Source organism: Anoplophora glabripennis, unplaced genomic scaffold (genome assembly GCF_000390285.2).
Source record: "Anoplophora glabripennis isolate ALB-LARVAE unplaced genomic scaffold, Agla_2.0 scaffold594, whole genome shotgun sequence".
In the NCBI taxonomy this organism is placed as follows: Eukaryota; Metazoa; Arthropoda; class Insecta; order Coleoptera; family Cerambycidae; genus Anoplophora; species Anoplophora glabripennis.
Genome location: NW_019416668.1, coordinates 1 through 19948, shown reverse-complemented (window position 1 = coordinate 19948; position 19948 = coordinate 1). Strand labels below are relative to the sequence as shown.

The 19948-nt window shown below is 35.3% G+C and overlaps 1 protein-coding gene across 1 annotated transcript in view; it reads left to right on the top strand.

Moving 5' to 3' along the window:
* The window catches only part of LOC108914888 (epithelial discoidin domain-containing receptor 1-like), a gene marked incomplete at its 3' end in the record, with an annotated part of 120461 nt that extends 115398 nt beyond the window's left edge, over nt 1-5063 (top strand). Inside the window, exons 11-12 of the mRNA XM_018720803.1 lie at nt 2519-2631; nt 4872-5063. Coding sequence (XP_018576319.1) covers nt 2519-2631; nt 4872-5063 — 305 coding nt within the window. The remainder of the gene's footprint in view (nt 1-2518; nt 2632-4871) is intronic.
* Between the last annotated feature and the right edge of the window lie 14885 nt (nt 5064-19948).

Genomic DNA, 19948 nt, shown 5'->3' with positions numbered 1-19948 from the left:
CTTGTACGTAGTGATATTTTAAAATGTAATGTTCACGTTCCTCTGCTAGTAACGGCAACCTATGAAAATACTACATAAATAGTAAATAGAACAGGCCCTAGTATGGATCCTTGCGGTACTCTCTATACACCATACTCTGTTTAGATGAGTTACCTCTGTTTCTACATACTGAAATCTATCTGACAAATAACTACGAATGATTGCAGTTGTACTTTCTGAAAATCCAGTGTAATTATAAGAAAACTTCACGATTGATGGTTTAGAAGTTTGCCTGCCATTCCTTCAGCATGAGTACTAAAGTCATAAATGAACAAAAAAGTTGTATATTACGTAAGATTAACAGTTTTCAAAATACAGCGAGTATTAATATTGGGGAGTTTCATCACAACGTGACAACAGCGCTTAACCTAACGCTACACAGCTGGTGCATACCACGTGTGCACGCGGCCGACTTGTCCTACGGAAAAAATGTAAACAACTATTATTGTGAAACGTTTAGTAAATTTCAAGGCAATTGTTTTCCATTTTTATATAAATAAAATAAAATGTATCGATTTTGTAGTACGAAGACAGTGCTGTGCTTAAATTTTAGCACGAATATTAATAATTATGAATGTCTTAAAACAGGAACTTATCTTTTAGTCAAATTACGTATTTGAAAAATATGTAATTAAAGTACCTAAAGATTCACGTCGTCCAAATAATCAGATGTATTAAAAATAATTTAGGTACTTACCAAAAAGCAAAATTCAGTTATTTTTCAACGGTCAAGTACAAAACAAACTACAACATAATATGCTCAAAATTTCCATTCTCATTTTCGATGCACGCACAACACTTTCGAAAAAAAGGAAATAGTGGTATGCAAAAAACACTCAGACACGGTCCAATTCCAGATATCCACTGAATTTCGTATTTCTGAACAGCTTAGTAGCTCGTGTTATCTGCCGTGCCGTTGTCACATTGCTCGATATGAATTTTATCGAATCTTAAATTTATGTCAAAGAAGTTCAAAAAACATATAACATTGTATTTTATCGTATTATATGCAAGCTGAAGTGAATATTCCTTAATTAATCGAACTTTTGTACATCAAGTTGGAGATTTTGATCATTTTTTTCGTCTGTTAAAATTAAGGCAGTCAAACTTCTAACACCCTGTAGTTATAACATCTATTATGTCAGTTCCAACTATTGCATTACTATAACCAAATCTAAATATAAATTGCTACTCTTGCAATATTGTCCATTGATCTCCATCAAATTTCAAAAAACACAAACAACTTCATCGCCAAGCAGCCAGATTTGTGCGCTAGCACAGACTAATGCGTACTTCTTTTACTGTTTACATCACCACTTTGACTTCCATACATCTCGTATATCTCCACCATCCATCTTACCCACCCGGCCTCTTTTTATGTCCCTCCGCCACATATTTATTTTCATTCCTCCTTATTTCAATTGCGAGCAGACCCTTTATTTTTCTTCTTGCATTCCCCATGCCACCCACCGGGTGTATTAAAAATCCTCACGGACAAAAGGAACATAAAATCGTGTGTACGTAAAAAACATTTCCCCATCTGTTCTTGTACACGAATTTCCTCTTACTTATTCCGGAATAATTGAACCAGCTGAACACGGTCTAGACATTTAACGCCGGACGGACGGTGATAAATAAAAATGGCGTCGCTACGTGCCTGCGAATTTGTTTAATTGAAAGAAATGGCATGTTTTTCCAATAAAGATTTACCGGCGATATTGGAGTCCTTCAAGCGCCAAAACAGAGAATTAAAAGAACATTTTTAAGTACTGAGTTTCAGTACTTACCCAAGACTATTATTCCTGTGGTCGTTGGATTATCTGAATTTATTTTATAAAATGACAGAAAATAGGTACGGGTGTGTGCAAAAATTCTCGTATTATCAAAAAACTCAGTCAGTTGCAAGACGCTAGCAAGCAACGCCATCTCGAATCAAGCACAAGAAAGGACAAACAATAGGTTAGCCGACTTTTTGAAACTGCCAAATGACCGTGCGTGCCGAAATCTTATACTGGCTCCCATTCATGTGCCCAGGGGTCCAATAAGTTGACATATCCTACCTCTTTCTGCCCTTGCAAGTCAATATTGACGCTGAAATTCTGGTGCGTCGAAGACACACGCGGTTCCCGAGAAAAAATAAATTTGGTCTGCAAATACGGCATTTGTGAGTGTAACTCCCGTTGATTGTCGAAGGACTTTTTTCCTGCCGTATCAAGGCAAATAAGAAACGGCTATTGCGTCGTGTTTTATTCCTAGCTTGTTTTCTGAATAAATCATATATGTATTAATTCAATTTGGCACTGATTTACATGAAGATTCATTTACAATACGATTATCTGAGATTGTAATAACATTTTATCGTAAGACAATGAACTTTCTGTTTAATCTAATCAGTCATAGAATCTTTGAATTTTCATTCAGAGTATAAATGTTTCACTTTCAAGTATTTAGAAAACTGTTAGACTTATTTCTGCTGCAGGTTCATCTGTGCGAAGCAGAAGGTCTTCCAGACTTCAACGGTGGATCTTCTTTCCACAAGAAACAACTGGTTATCGTGAAGAGCTTATGGAGAGGCTGTGGAGATGCGAAAAGGTAACAAAGTTTTTGTACTTTGATGTCACAAATATCATCGCAGTTATATGAAAATTATATACGGCTGTATTACGAAGAGGGACCAGTAGGATTATCTCAAAAAGTAGTCAGAATTGAAATCTGAAAATTTGTATACAGGGGTTTATCAACTTCCTCGCACTTCCGGTTATACCGGAAGTCATAATCATCTCTGTTATCTCAAATGGAGCACTATGTATATTTATGCATTTTTTAATTCTACAGCAAATTCTAGACTATTTTCATATAAGGTGCCAAAATGTGACAGTTTTCAAGTTATTAATTTTCACTTTAAAAGGATACTATAGTTCCCTATACCCAAAGTTAACAGTTCTCGTGTAAATTGGAAATTATTGATTTCAACACAGAAAAATCTACGAGTATGGTGGGTTTATTTAAAGCATCGCCCTTTTTAATTTAATATACTGAAAGTATAACAATAATAAAAATTACAGTTCATTAGTCAGACACCGTTTATTATTCAATTCTTTAGAGCATCAAATCCACCGTACATTTTTCTCCAAATTTGCATCCTGCTTAAGTTTAGAGAGTGTATATAAAAATAACTTTTTAATTTCCACTTTTGAGGGCCCGTAACTTGTTAACCAAAACCCGTATCAAGTACCGGGACAGCCTGTATATCTACCTATTTAATTAACGTTTCTCGTAAACCCTCGAAGTATCGAAATAAGAGCGGGGTCTTCCGCGAGTGCAAAATAAATAAACATACCTATACAAAATTAATTTCATTAAACCCTCCATTTGCAGTATTAAAACGTAAATTTTATTTAAACGAATAAAAATTCCATTATGCTGTTTGTGCCTAAATACGCGAGTGATGATGTTTGTGCTATAAAGATTCTTTGAAATCCCAGTAATTATATTTTATAAATAGCCGCCATTGCGGGAATATAAACAGATTCCATCCATTTAAAGTCGTAAAACCGCCTTTATATAATGTGTTTATGAAAAAAGACTACCCTAAAATTTTCCTTTTAATGATACATTTGATTTGCTTCTGCACTTAACGTTATTAAGAGTAAAGTAAGCCATGTCTGGCGCGGAGACGATGTTAACAATATTTTGCTAATGATAATTAGGAAACTACACACCATAACAATTTGTCAACAAGAACAGAACAAAGTTTCATAATGTATCTTAGACAGTATAAAAAAGGTCCTCTTTCGTAAGTAATACTTGTGGTATTATAGTGTAGATATTTAAGAGGGTTCTATAGCACATAGGCAACCAGCAATACATTTTTATAGATTTTATTACAAAGTTTGTCTAAATATAAATTAATGCACAAATAACAGACTTTCTTCCATTCTAAGCAGATTTTGGAGTTAGTTTGGAACTCAAATTACTTTTTATAAAGAAATTTGTAATTTGTACTGTATACTTTATGAATCAATAAAATATTTATAAATTTCAATTAAAAACCTGTGTTTTCCATCAAAATTACATCTTGCGTGAATTATGAGACACTTTATATTCTGAATTTTAGTTATAATTTTAAATTTCAAATTGCGTGAGTGTTCGTTCTTTTAAAATATTGTCCTTTTAATCCCGCTCTTTTAAAACAACATTGATCGCTGTCGTTGCACCTATACATGTAATTACACCTCGATACAGAATTTTCCAAGCAGCGTTTAAAACCGTAAACCTCTCGTTAAAACGTCATCTGGAACACGCGAGCATAATCCCCATTACAACCAGACAGAGCAGGCCCAATCCACCGTCGCAATCATCTCGCTGCACCCTGCGTCTAAATCAAATTTGATCGGTTTTACCAATTCACTATTCCGTACAACACTTGCGTCCGTATTGACTCTGATTATGATTCGCATGGAAAGATTGAATTAGAGTACTGAGACCCCTCGCAGCAAATGCCTTATTCGTTCCCTGCTGCATACAATCTGTCTGTGTTTGCCTTCTGATGAGTACATCGGTGTAAGTACATGTCGTGGCTGTTTTTAGAACAATTCTGTCGAAAATTTGCTGAGGACTACTCATCTAACAGCGGTGGATATACTTAGAGAGTTTAAAATAAATTTATTTATTTTGAAATGCTTCATTATTGCCACAAGGCGATTACATGTTTTCCACCGCGAACACGTCGCAATTATTTCGGATCGAGATGTTTACCCTCCAAATTAATTCTTATTATCCACTCACCCCTCTTAAGCGTGTCGAAAAAATAACAACCCCACGTGTTCCAGGCACGAGTTCCTCAGGGAGACCAGTTGGCTGGCGGGTCTTCGCGACCCCAACCTGGCGCGAGTGGTCGGCTTCTGCAGCCAGGACGAGCCCATGTGCGCCCTACTGGAGCACTCCGAGCCCGGGGACTTGCCCAGGTTCCTCGCCCAGAGGGCAGTTGGCGAAGATGGCGGCTCCGTCGCTCCTTCTGTTAGGTAAGTCGTTGATTTATTTGTACAGGGAGTCGAGCGGAAATGGCTCTATTCCCTATATTGCTCAAGACACGAAAAAAAAAAGTCGTAGGAATTTTAAAAAGTATTGTCCCGAAAAACACCCTAGCATACATAGTTCCTACATTTATTTACTTGTTTCATAATATTTCCAGAATATCTTCTATTTGTCTCTTTCATGTTCTTAGAAGCTTATATAATGTTCTTCTTCTGCACTGTTCTTAGAATTTCTATGGAAATTTTGGGAAACAAGAAAAATATATAAATATATAAAAAATATATATAAAAGTTATAGTGAAACGTCAAAGTCGCCAAAGTTTGTAAGCTATTGTACAAAATTACGCTAAATAATGGTTCAGTACAAAATGATGTCAGAAGTGGGATTCAATTTTAGGTTAGGTTAGGTTACTCATCTGATTGTCTTCCTCGTCATTTTTCGCATGTTCTTCAATCGTCTTGCCCAATATAATAACATCATCAAGGTTTACAAAAGAGGTCTTCCAGGTAAACCCTTATAATTCAGTCTCCATAAGTCTGTCGAAAGTGGCTGGAGAATTACAGAGGCCAAATAGCATGATATCGAAGCGCCGCTAACCTGTTCCTGTAGACAGCAGTTTTTTCTTTGTCGACTTCCACTTGCCAATACCCACTTTTTAGATCCAACGTAGAGAAGCATTTTGCATTTGCCGGGGTATCGATAGTGTCATCGATTCTAGACCAACTAACTAACACTACCGATGAATTCATTGGGCTACTCGAAAGTTCGATTACACCTAGGTGCTTCATGTTCCTCAGAAGGTTTTCCACTTTCTCTTGCTTAGCCACTGGAATTCTCCTTGGCCTTTGCCTAATGGATGCATGACCAATAATATTGATTTTGTACTGGACTGTGCTAGTTTTTGACATATCGTCTTCAGATGATGTGTCTTAAAACAATGTAGTTCTTGACTACTTAAGAATAAGGATATACTATGTACACTACAGTGATTTTCGCTACACTTTTGAACCAATATCATATTTGTAATGAAATAAAAAAACTAAAAAGTTGTAAACAAGAGATTCAACCGGGTGACAGAAAATATTATTTTATAATGAAAGTACAGATATTTATACTTTGTTTCTTATTTATTATGTTAATGGCTTGCACGAAAATCTTTATATTTTAAAGAAATATTCTAATTTCAATTATTTTTGTTACTGAAATTTCAGGATTTTAGTAAACAGCTCTAATTTTACAGTTTATCTCCGAAATACATCAGAGAGGACCGCTGAATATTCCCATGTAATACGCAAACACGACCCGCATTGTCGTAAAAAGAGGGAAGTGTGATTTTTGTCATGTGCGGGGACGCTAATTTAAATTAATCGCCTAATTATTTTACGTCGCGTCGGCCAGAAACGTACATAGACCTTCCATTTAAATTAATTATTCCAAATTATGGCGGATGATCCAGGTATAAAACCGGGACATTCTGCTGCATTAAAATATTTAATTGCCGGGGAATTTTAATATTCCACCTGATGAGGAATCTTTGTTGACACAGCGGGGAACTCGACATATATCTCTCGTATGTATACGCGGAGATACAATGTCTTGTACATCCGGCGGCACGGAAATATGCGTGAAAAGTACCTACGTCGACAAAGGCAGATGAAATATCTGCAAAAGGTTATCTTTTAACGAGTTTGTTGTATCAAACAAAGGGAAATGTAAAGGGTTAAATTTTTATATTCTATTTTTTTAAGCGAAAATCCGTTAGCTTCTGAAATACAAGTTGTTTAAAGTTTAAAAAATGATACTATCTGATATATCTCGACATAAGCTGATGAGATCTGAGCTAGCAATTTAACTGATTAAATATAAAACGTAAAACCTCATGGATTTCTTTTCGTTCATTTCATAAGTTCAATTTGACGAAAACACTCTTCAAATAAAAAAAGAAGTTTTACCTAAATTGTGAAGTTGTCCAAGGACTGTTACTTACGGTGTCCCGCAGGGAACCGTTTTGGGACCACCCCTATTTGCGGTATGTATCAATGACCGCAAAATCTTATATCTATCTAATGTGAAAAGTAATTTTACTCGAATTTAAATGGTATTAAATGTAATTTTACATACAATTTTTATAATTGTAAATATATCACATAGTTAACGTAATTTTACCCCATTAAGCCGACTTTATTCGATTTGTATGCTGTAATTTTTCATACATTTTTTATAAGTGTGAATCCATTATAGTTTTCAACCTACTGAAATGGTATTGAATCATATGTTTATTGTAATTTTACTTCACTAAACTAATTTTACTCGGACTTATATAATTTGCTTATATGTATAATGCAAAAAGTGCAAAATCACGTGCTTAATGTAATTTTACTCCAGTAAACTATACTCGAATTTATATTGCATTAAATTGTAATTTTACAGTTTTCATAAATGTGGGGTTACTTTCAATTTATTGAGTATTTAGTTGCTCTCACAAAACCACGTTTTCATTTAGTCAACCTTAAATACACTTCACATCGACTTTTACATAATTTAATCAGTAACGCCAACAACGCGACACTATTTCCTGCTTTTCCAGTTAAACGACTTCAAAATCCCCGATAAAATTAACACAATCTCCACGCATCCCAATTACGTAACCCCAGTCCCCCCCGGAACATCAACTTCTTCAGCACGTCGTCACAGCTCTCGCGTTATTATAACAAACAGATATGAGCCGGCGATAGCGAGCGTCTGGAATACATTAGTTTCGAATGTTATTAGCCGCTAATTGCTAATGACGTATTAAGGAGTTATCTTCGCTATCTGTTTGTCTCCCGCCGGTCCTCATATGGAACGACGCCGGGATCTTATTAGGGAAGCCAAACAACGGGGATATGGCATTAGGGCTAAATGCCTCTCCACGTTATTATTTCGAATTAGTGACGGTTTCGCTACGACTCGGGCGGAAGGGACGCGGGAATTTCGGGGAGATAAGATGGCACCGGAATAACATGGAAGTGAACCATTTTTCTGACACCCGAAATAGAACAAAAAAACAGAATCGTGAACAAAATAAAGACGAACGAGCAAAAGCACCTTGTTTCTAAAATCCGGATCTTGTGCTATTTGATGTCGAACCGCCGCGCTGGGGACAAAAATTATATTAACATAAAAAAACAATAGTTGACTTTTAAATAACCTTGATCTTGAGCTAGCTTCGTCGAACGTACACCGGACTCGGATTCAACGACATCGATTTAATTGTTTTGGAACCGCTGTAAAACTCCGGCACGCTTTAGACATAACCGAAATTGTCGATATAAGGCTTAAGCCGACTTAAATTTCAGCAAACGTTTATGGCCAAAAACTTTCTAGCCGCAGATTAAACTATTATCGATTGAGTTCTGAAAACTTTGGCCCAATTTCCTTGATATAAGCAAACATGAGTAATGCCATTTCAACACGGTCTCCTTAATGCGACTTCACATCGGATAAAGGGAAACAATAAAATCCAATGAAGCTTCTCTTAAGAAAGTCATTTTTTAAGTTTGAAAACTTTAAGATAGTTTCAAACTGGATTAAAATTCCTTAGAAGGCGATTTATGGGGTAATTTCACCAATGTTATTATTCCAGGTCGTATATTTATGTTGAAATGTGAGTGTGTGAAAACCTATTACCCTTTGACAAGTTACTTTAGAGGGTATTTAAAATTTTTATGGGCATTGTTATCTAAAATTACTATAAAGAAGTAAAAGATATATTATTCCGTATATTCCTCATCGTCTCACAGATTTTCCATTACAAACTAAATAACTGTTAAGTTGTTCGTCAAAGGAACTGCGAATTATGACTATAACGTTGAGTTATTTATTTATTTATTTATTACTTTATTTTATTTTTATTTTTTCGTAGCGCGAACAACGGAGTAAGGAGTTACGGAAATTATTATGTATAACATGGCAAATTTCAACAGAAATGAACCCTTCTCGGCACCAGTCAATCAATACGGAACTGCAAAGTACTGGTTGTCATAACGAAATTGGTAATAATAGCGGCGAATGCCTTCGAGGAACCGTCGTAGACAACCTGATTTGCATCGAAGCCCAGAGGGATTCCCAATAATGCAAATGTCTCATCGTTTTAAACCCCAGATAATAGTTCTCTTTATACAAAATGCCGAGACTATCATTTGAACAGAATAAAACACAAGGTACTGATCTGCCCCGAGATTATTGTGGTCTCTTTCAATTTAATTGATCGATTATTTGGCCGTAAGTTACAGAAATACTTCCAGCAGCAGATTATAGAAAACGAACGCTGTACAGGTCATCTCTTATGTCATTATAATTCAGCATTTACAGAAGCTTGTAAAGATTGTATGGAGTATGTCGAAATTTGAGCATGTTTCGAATCCAACCCAGAAAGCATCCGGAGTAAAAAAACAACCCTAAAACCATTTCGACAGTGCAGTAACACATATTCAAAAATACGGAGCCTGTCGTCACAAGTGCTCAGACAGCTTCGGTTTAAAATTTTCACGCATGTTTTGATTCCAGTCCGAAATTCGAGTTAGGACATCGTCCAGATTTAACTGTTTCTTTCTGTTCCTTATTAGGCACACAGCTGTTATTTAAATATACTTGAAAGCTTCTGGTTTGAAACACCTGCACACTAATTTGACATAAATAATGTACGCATCCAGAAAAATCGATAAATAGTTAAATACAATTCATTGGGCCCGTTTACAGCACACCTACAATGTAACTAATAATAGCACTATACTCTTTGTGCAGTAAATCATGCACTGGACTAATTACTATATATGGCTAATAAAATCAACTTTGTCGTAGTAAACTTATACGTGCCTACATGTTACACAACATGGAAGCTGAAAACGCCAATTTATAATTACCCAAAAATCTTTAAATTAGTAGGAAAAATTGGTAGGTACATTTACGCCTATTAAGGATTAGATAGAAATTCACAAAACAGTAGAAAATACAGCATTTTTAATTGATATTATGGATTTTATTCATGCCGATAAATTGTTTATCAGATAGAAAAACCGATTTCCACAGTCATCATGTTCCAATTAATCCCACACTGTAAAGAGCGCGCTTTAGACACGCGAGTATCACATTAACAGCTCAATGAAATTACGTGTGAAGTTATTTGCTACGGGCGTACCTTCAAGTGCAGGCGTGCATTATTTACACATGAATTACAATTATAAAACGATTACGTCAAATTAGGGGCATGTGAGGTAATCCGTTTAGGCTTAATTGAAATAAAATGACATGTCGTGACATGTCGGTGGAAAGATGGGACTTATAAGACCTTTCTTGAAAATGGACTAGCTGGAATAGTAGTATTTTTCATAAAAAAAATTAAATATTGTGTATCTGAGGAACCAAGTCTAATAAGAGCATTTTTCTTAAGCAAACATATTTACATACGTAGCTTTTTGTTTCTTAAAAGAATAAATATTTAAGTATAAACGACTCATAAGTTTTTTTTATAGCAGTCTATCTCAGTTTTATTTTTTCACTTTGTTCGTTGTAAGTAAAAGAGATTGTAGCAAGAGTAAGCGAAAATATGTTTTTTACACATATTATATTATTAGCTCTATAATTTTATATGTAAGATAGTTAATTCAAATAAATTCGAAACATTTTCCTTAAAACCTTATCACATAAAGCCAAACAATGTACCAATAATAGGTCTAGGTGAACAACGATATTGTAGTCTTTCATCAGGTGCTTGCGGTATCTTGTGGGATCTTCAGTATAAGATTTGACTGTGACCGAGTGGTTGGGGCTTTAGAAATGAGGTATAGGAGTAGCGTGTTCGCAAAAAGTTTTGAAATTTTTAACAAACTTTCGATTTGTATAAATTCTGGAAATATTTGTTTATAATAAATGGGTACTTAGTTGACTCGAAATTCATTGTATAGGTATCTGTCTCTGGTTACTGAACGGTACCAAAGTCGACGTTCGATCACGAGTTGGGTCCGTAGAGGTCCCAGGTAGCTAAGTCCGCCTTAGGTTTGGACAAATGGCCTCTCTGGATTTTGCCCATATTTGTGAGGGAATATATTGCAGTATACAAATAGAACAAAGATATTTCTTTGAAAGATCGCTAAAGAACATTGGCATCAAAAATAATAATTTATTTGAATAAGCTTAATATCTGTAAAATACAACAAAATTTAAAAAATATATTCTTAACTAAAATGAGAAACGAGTTACAAAACATAGGTAGGTTACTTACTTATACAAAAAAAATTGCAAATTTTTGCCTTGCTCTCGAGCATACTGAAATGTTAAAATTATAAAAACTGCAAATATAAGAAATTATGCAATGCTGCAAATCTGTTTATAAATAAACAAGGATCGATGAAATCATTCGAGATATACCCGTTCTATTCGTTACGTACATTGCTGTAATAATTTCATACTGCAGTGACAAAAACATGTTTCTCTTAGAATATAAATGACAAGTCTGCGTACACTGCATCACATACTTCAGAAAGCTTTTACCTCACAATGTATTTAACTATATTAACGGCAGGTAGGTACAAAGAAAGACAGACAGGTTTTGAGATGAGTCGCATCGTTTTTGCCTCTTTGTTTATTTCCATGGAACTTTATCTAAATATGTATACCTACTTACCGAATTTGATGGCACTGTCGATTTTAGTCGTGTTTCCTGCTACGTCTATTCTAATAGCTTTTAGCTAAATGAAACCTAACGATACAGGTGACAAGTTGTGGGTGGATGTCTGACAAAACATTAGGAAAAATGTAATATGGGTATACTCAAAAAACGACGTTGCACAAGCTTGGGCGAAAAAAGTGTTTGTAGCATTTATTTTTAAACTAGAAAATATAAAAACAAAAAAAATACAAAATTGTAATACCTAACATTCGAAACCAATTATTTCCCTTATGCATTTGTTTTTATTAACAAATAATTGACACTTGTTAATATTTAAAATGTAAAAAAACTCTTATATGTCTAGATAAAAAAATTTGTTTACTTCTTGTCGTTCACTGCGTATTAAAAATGCAGTAAATACTGGGTTAGTGACCGAATAATCCGGTAGGTCAAAAGTCGCGAAATTGTCATTTCCCAGCTTATTTTCCTGGCCTATCTATTGCAACTATACGAAGTATACGAAGGACACTTTGCTAAAATTATGCCTATTGGATATACTGCACACTTAGAGCAGCGGCAAATCAACGGCCGGCGCACAATAAGCTCTTAAATCCCGTTCATTATGGTGTAATGCCTTTGTAGCACCTCGCGACATTACGAAACAATCAGCAGAATATTAAGCAGCGAGCGGCGCGGATGAATGGCCTGATCATGAATGTAAAGTGCTTTGTTTGCGAATTGAGCTGCTCTCTAAACCTCTCCGGCCTCTACTAGACGTGAGAGCCGACTCCATAAGCGCATTATACGTCTGGCTAGTTTCGATTGTTAAAAATCAGGAGTGTGGCAACGCGTTGGAAATTTAGCCGGAAAAGAAAAACGTCCGTGGGAGCATTACAGGTGTACCTTAGTGTTCCTCATTATTATGAACGTTTTTCTGTTATCGATACCCCTTTATAGATACATTGATTTCCATGCCACACACTCGGAAAAGCAGCATGCATATTTTTATACACAGACTTGGTTTTTATGAGCACGGTTTACTAATTTTTATGCATCGGTAGTCTTTAGTGGTCATTTTTTAAGATTTATGGCATTAATTAATGCTAATTGTAAGTAAATTTGAGTCAAACAAATTGTAATACAAAAAGATTATATTTTTCTTTAACAATGTAAGTTGTACCAAACTTCAATTGACCCAGTTCCAAGTGAAATTACAGATGATAGATCGCACGTGAAAAAATCATCATATAACCAACTACCCTTTCTTCATATCGAAATTGGGCTACCACGGGAAATTCCAAACCTCCATTAATTACCGTCCTTTGTGTCGATTACACAGAACATAAAGGCTAGTCCACTATTTACATTTTGACGTTTGGCTCTACTGATTAATACACGATTTGCATGCAAATGCTCTTTTTTATCATTAATTTTATATAGTTTGATTCGTTGTCTCATTAGTAACTGATAATGATTAATTAAATTAATTATTGGGCAGCTAATTTACAGAATTTTGTTTCAAAAATGCTCGAACTTCATGAAAATTATCAAAATTAATATTTTCCTTGATAGTCCAGTCACTGAAAGCGAAAATAAGGTAAAGGCTCCCAATTTTTTCGGATAGCACGGATTTTCCTGGAAATTTGCATACAAGCTCATCTGACCCCCCACTTCAAAAGTTTATTGTCTAGATGTGTGCTTTTTTCTATTTGGGGGTAAAAACTACCCTTGTACGAAAAAAATGCGAAAATCGCAGATGTACGTATTTTAAAGATTCAATTCATGTTCAAATATGTTGGGTAAAATTCCTTTCGTGTTTTTTAATATAATTTATGAAATTTAATTACTTTTCAACCCTTAAAAATCCTTAAAAGCTGCACTTCCATAGCCAAAAAAATAGAAAAAAAAGTTTTTAACAGTTTAAAATATTCTTTTGGTGCATTCACAATGTATTGCATTTCTTTTGTTATTCATTAGAAAGCTTACGACTCATTACCATCCCTTATAATAAAATAAACAAAAAAATTTTATTGAAAGCTTGAGATGTTTTAATGGTATGCATATGTTGAATTAGAATTATAAACTTTTTATTGGTTTTCAAATGATGTATGATATATTGCAACTTTTCAGCCACCCAAAAAACTCTTATGGAAGACCTACCCCTCATAAAAATCCTACTCCTTATAGAAAAATTTCGTAAAAATTATATGTGAGTGATATAATTATTTTTTTTTTTAATTCTATTATTATTATTAAAATACTTACTCAAATCAGTTCACAAGTGCTCTAAAATACACAAAGATGATGGTAATTTACCCGCTAACTTTTGTAATTTTAAAGTTATAAATTTACTCAAAAAACCATTTTGTAGGACATTTAAGACACTTTACGTTCTGTGCCTTGCAGTTTTTTGAGCCCTTCGTTTTTCAGATTAGTAAGCTAACAGGGCTCAGGAAAAACAATCTCTTTGCTATTTAATTACCTTCATTTTTGCTTATGATCATTTTTCAAGAAATATATCAAGATTACATTGGAAATTAAAACTGAAATTTCACGTTTCTTTATCAAGCAAGTAGATGTTACAACCAACCATTCGACAAGAATAACCTTCCTATAATTTCTAATAAGATTGCAGTTTTTTAAACTAGAACATCCTGAAACATATACAGGCCATTCATTCCGAAGAACATCGCCAACGTTACTGGTTAATACAGGAGTTGATCTACTAGCAATCAAGAGACATGGTGTGTGGAAATCAGTCGCAATTGCAGAAAGTTATGTTGCTGACAGTTTAAGTAACAAAAATGAAATAGGTAACAGGATTCTTTACGATGACATGTGACAATTAGTAAACGCGAAGGGGAATAAGATTTTATAAATGTTGCTAAATGTAATAACTGTACAATTACTATAAATATTCATTCATAATAATTAATAAAATGTAATGTTCATCAAATATTTATATTTATTTGTTCATAAAATTCGGATTTATAACTCGAAATCCCTTTTTTCCTAGGGAGGTAAGTTACCTCACTTACCTCCCGTTGTCCATAGCAACCTCCATTTCCATGGTAAAATCCACTTGCTTTAAAAGCTATGTATTTAATAGTCTATTTACTATACTGGGAGCAGATAGACATAATTATTTCCTAATCATCATAGGTCGGCGCTGATTTTGACGTCCTTTATCAAAAACTGGTCGCTACGTTAGACCGCCCTGTATGTATGCCGTTGTTTATGGTTGCATAAAACACTATTTAAATTATTGCGTGTACGGTGAACTACTGAAATTTATTGCAAACTGCATGAATACCGTGAATAAATGCCCAGTTGAGCGGTAAAACACACATTTAAATAATAAACCGGAATAAAAAAAAGTTCGTTTAATTCGGAGCGAGATTCGTTACATCAGTCTATTTCAATTAACATATTGTAATGCAGAAATTCAATATTTAAATGGAAAACACCGGCGGCGCGGTGAGAATCCATTTAAATAAAAATAAAATAATAAAACTGCAATTTCCAGAACTGGAAATATTTCCGCGATGAAGCTCGAGGATGGCAATATAAAAAAAAAGTTGTGCTCAGTATTTCAAATATGTAAAAATTCCCATATTGCGCAGGGAAAAATTCTATTATGCTATTTTAGACTGGGATTTCGCCAGTGTTCATAAAAATTCCGGGATGTGCTCCGGGTGGTTTCCGTGCAACGTTCAACGGCAGCCCGATGAACTGCTTGCCGTAATGCAGGCAGTTCCGCGAGGTTATTCGACTGCCGTGTGGGTTTCGGTGAAATATTTACGAGTAATTTCCAGTAACGGTGGTGGTAAATAGTAGCCATATTTAATATTAATTGAATAAAGAGGAAATTCCCTATTTTTGCGCTGTGAAGCGATAAAACACGTTCATTATGGCGTTTCGTCAGGTCCTGGCCGTCGTTATTCTATTCTCATTGTGGTTCTTGGAAAAAATTGGCCTTGTCTTTCTTCAAGAGGCGGCTTATCTTGTCTGTACTTACATCCTTGTACATAGGGCAGATAGGTCTTGCCAGTTATTCCTATTTTTCCTTATCTAACCGGACTGGTTTTCTCTTGCCAAGGACATCAAAAAACGGTAGAAACCGCTATCATCAATTTCCATAATAAAACTGATTAGGAATCTTTCTATGTTTTTATGTATGTCTGTTATGTGCCTGAGACGCGAACTTTGGGACACCCTGTACAAGGATGTATCATCAACATATCTAAATCAACACCGGTTTTAGATTTGCTGACTGTAGGGTTTTCTTCTTCAAGATCTACATGGAAGATGTAGATAATTAAAAGTGTTAGAGGCAAAGGTGAAACCTTTAGTTTATTCACAAAACTGATCTTAATGGAGAAGAAAGTCCATCTAACTTTTGCTAAGTCTGCTAAATTCAATCTTCGTCTTCTGTGACGTACTTTCGATGAAGTTCTTCCAAGGCTTCTTTGATTGGTACTTTCGTGAACTACGACGTCACGTCAAAACTCACTAGGATGTCATCTGGATCACGTTTGGTTCTCTTCATCTTGTCAATAAGATCTCTACGAGTAGTATAGCAGTGGGGCTTTGAACTCACTTCAAGGTCACTCCAGGCTACCACCAGGCTGCCGCCATCCGGAGCCGGCACCAGGTCTCCAGCAGCAGNGTGACGTCACATCCGCTGCAGACCGCACCCATCTTGTGACGTCACCTTCCATGCAGACCGCCGCCATCTTGTCGAACTCGATGGACACTGGCCATGTGACGTCACATCCGGTCCAGAACCGGCCTAACTTATCTACTTATATATATCTCTAAAACTGCTGAGTTTGCAGAGTTTGCTTTATTATAACAAAGGGATGCTATATCGTAACTATCGGTTACTTTTTTAATAGGTTGTACGGTTAAAGACTAATTCTAGCTATACTAAACACTGTCGACCGCTTTTTAAAAAACTTAAAATTCTACCGTTACCATATCTTTACATATATGTCACTCTCCCTGAAATTCATTCTCAGAAACATCTCTATGTTACACATTCTCAATATCATAGTTATGGGACGAGATCTGCGGACAATTTTATGATTCCAAATAGGGAATATATAAAAAACAACACCGTCTCGCTGACACCTTTCTTCCAATTATCTCTAATGATTTTTTCATAGAGTAACATGTTGACAAAATTTCCTATGTCAGTCATGTGAAAATATTTTCGATACCATTACCGTCGTAATCATCTTTTTTAATAAATCTAAACTGGTTTATGGTATTGCGGAAAAGTAAAATTTTTATTATCTTTTAAAAACATTTTAAATAATTGATTTCTCCGTTCCGAGCAGTACTCTACATATAAATGCACTGTACGTTATTTTTTTAAATACAGTAACACTTTCTTAAAAACTAACAAATTAACATGATCTAGACTTACCAACCTACTAACAGGGTTAAAAACCCGATTTTTAAACGTATCAACTGCATTTTTAATACTGAATTGAAAACAACATACTTTTTTATACCTATATTTAGATAAGAATAATAATTGACAAAAGTTTATTCTTTTATAACAGTACCATTATGTATATTACTGAATGATTAGAAAATATACAGGGCGATTCAACATGAGAAATGGAGTCAATATCGTAAAAAAAGTTTTATAAAATCCGTATAGTTTCCGAGAAAAAAATTGTAGTACATTCAATTATTCAATCATTACTTAGCTGGACAACTGTAGTCTCTAGCGTCATTCGCAATACGTATGGAGAGCCACGTGGCCTCAGAGACTCCGAATACTGAAATCCGATTTTATAATCTCCGTTGCGATAATGTTCACCTGTTATCTGTGGTGTTTACAATAGTTTTTTAGTAGTTAGTGTCAAAAATGGCTCGCATGTATAGCAACTCGGAGTTGATGGATATAGTTTTAATTTATGGGGAAGCAAGACAACATTTGTTTCACGGCACACTAAATAAAAATCTCAACACAATTAAATATACGTTATCACTAAGAATAAAAAAAATAAAATCTCTATAGTAAATGTAACATTGTTTTATCAAACAAAAATTTAAACAGTTTTATCCAAAAAAGGGTTCTAAAATAAGAAATAAACTTTCCTTTTTATCTAGATGTAATCAAATATAGGAAAATCTCCGCTAAATTAAAAAGATAGATTCTGAGTGAAAAAAACTCATTTGCAATTTAACAAAATTATAATCCCATCAAGAAAATGGTGTGCAATGAATTGCACTGTTTCGTGAATCTGTAACTTTGGTATTATTAAACAATAATAGCTCCCTAATGCACTTGGAACTTTTTGTTTGGTTTATTATATCATATGAATATTGATTAGTGAAGCCTAAAAAGTATCAAATTACAATAATCAATAATTGTACTTTTGCATATTTTTGCACCAGTGCAGTTGATATGGATCCGATTTTTCACTCACAAAGATACATTTACAAATGAATCCCGGCTGATACGTGATACATATGTAGGCTGCTACTATACAGGGTGTTAATACACTTATGGCAAATATTTTTGCTACGTGTCCGTTATGTCAAAATGAGGTAAATACACGGATTTGTTGTTGAGTAAAATGTAATTTAAAAATCTGACTTACCTCAACATTGCAAGGAACCACATTTTGAGAACAGCTGATTTTCATAGAAGATGTTCGCTGTACTCACCATTTGCTTGCACACAAGCTTCAGCTCGACGTATCCAATTCGCTCGCACGCGTTGTAACATTGTCACATCCTCTCGAATCGTATTACAAGCTTCGGCAATACGACGTTGCAGTTGATCGATGTCACTAACTTCCGTGGAATACATAATACTTTTCACACATCCCCACAAAAACATGTCTAAAGCAGTGGCGCTGGGGGGGGGGGGCACAATAATTTGTTTATTGTGTATGTAATTGTGTTTTGACCATAAACGAGGGGGGGGGTAATAACTGAATAGAGAAAAGCTTAAAGAAAAATTTACATGTACCAAACACAATAAAAATTTACAATACTAAATCTCTTCTCACTGAGAATAGCTAGTACTTCTTTTGGATCTACATGGACTTCTCGGTGAATATTTAAATTGGCGCGGCCGTTAAACCTATTTTCACTCATTGAATTTCTCAAATAGGATTTGAGCGTCGTAGTGTTGAAAATGTCCTCTCTGCTGTAGCTGTGGATACTGGTATTGTTGAAAATATATTTAGTAGGATGAATATATTTGGATAAAAAATCGCGTTGCGTAAATTTATGCCATCGATTGCGCTCTTTGGAATGGGAGGAGGATCTGATGACTCACTGCGAGAAGATTTAATAAATTTCTGGTGCCACAACGTAACTCAGCCTCCAAGATGTTTTTACTCAACTCCTGCACATCTTGGCGATAAAAGCAGACTAGTGTATGGAAGCTCTCTATTTGCTTTTGTGTAGTAGATTTTCCACAAGGGAGCAGCACCATAAAATTACTGAGTATCGTCTCGTGTTTTGAAACACGTTTTGGCACGTCTTCCAAATACTTCAGCAAGCGATTTTGCAAAAAATCTTTATATGAAGCATCGTCTAAGTCTCTAGACAATTCAAAAGGTCCTTTTAAAGTGTCATTAACGATACCGGCCCACATGTTCACTGAAAGGCACCGCCAGTGGTGAGTGTTGTGGATGTTACGTACACCATTTCGACTGAAACATGCTTCATCTGTACCAAGTATTTACGCTGTAAATTGAGGATTTTATGCATGTTGCTGAAGCAACCATTCGCAAAAACCTCGACGTTGTGGAAAATTACCAAGAGTAAGCGCTTGAACACGTTGAATATACAATGGGTACAATTGAGCTTCTGGTAATGTCGCCACACAACAGGATGCGAAATATTTACTTGCTCTGCGATATTTCTGATGCGGGGTTCAGGACATCTTGCACGGTACACTTGACAAGATCTGTGGACATTTTCGTTTACTTCGCCATAAATTATGAGCATTTCATAATATTCGCGATTGCTAAATAAATGCGCCATTAGTAGTATAGCAGTGGGGCTTTGAACTCACTTCAAGGTCACTCCAGGCTAGTACCAGGCTGCCGCCATCCGGAGCTGGCACCAGGTCTCCAGCAGCAGCTCCAAGGTCACTCTGAAGAAGTGTCAGTGGGGTGCGGGGGTGGGGGATCTGGATTGCAGAAGAAGAAGCCGGGGTCCGTCATCGGCAATGACCACCAGGAGGTC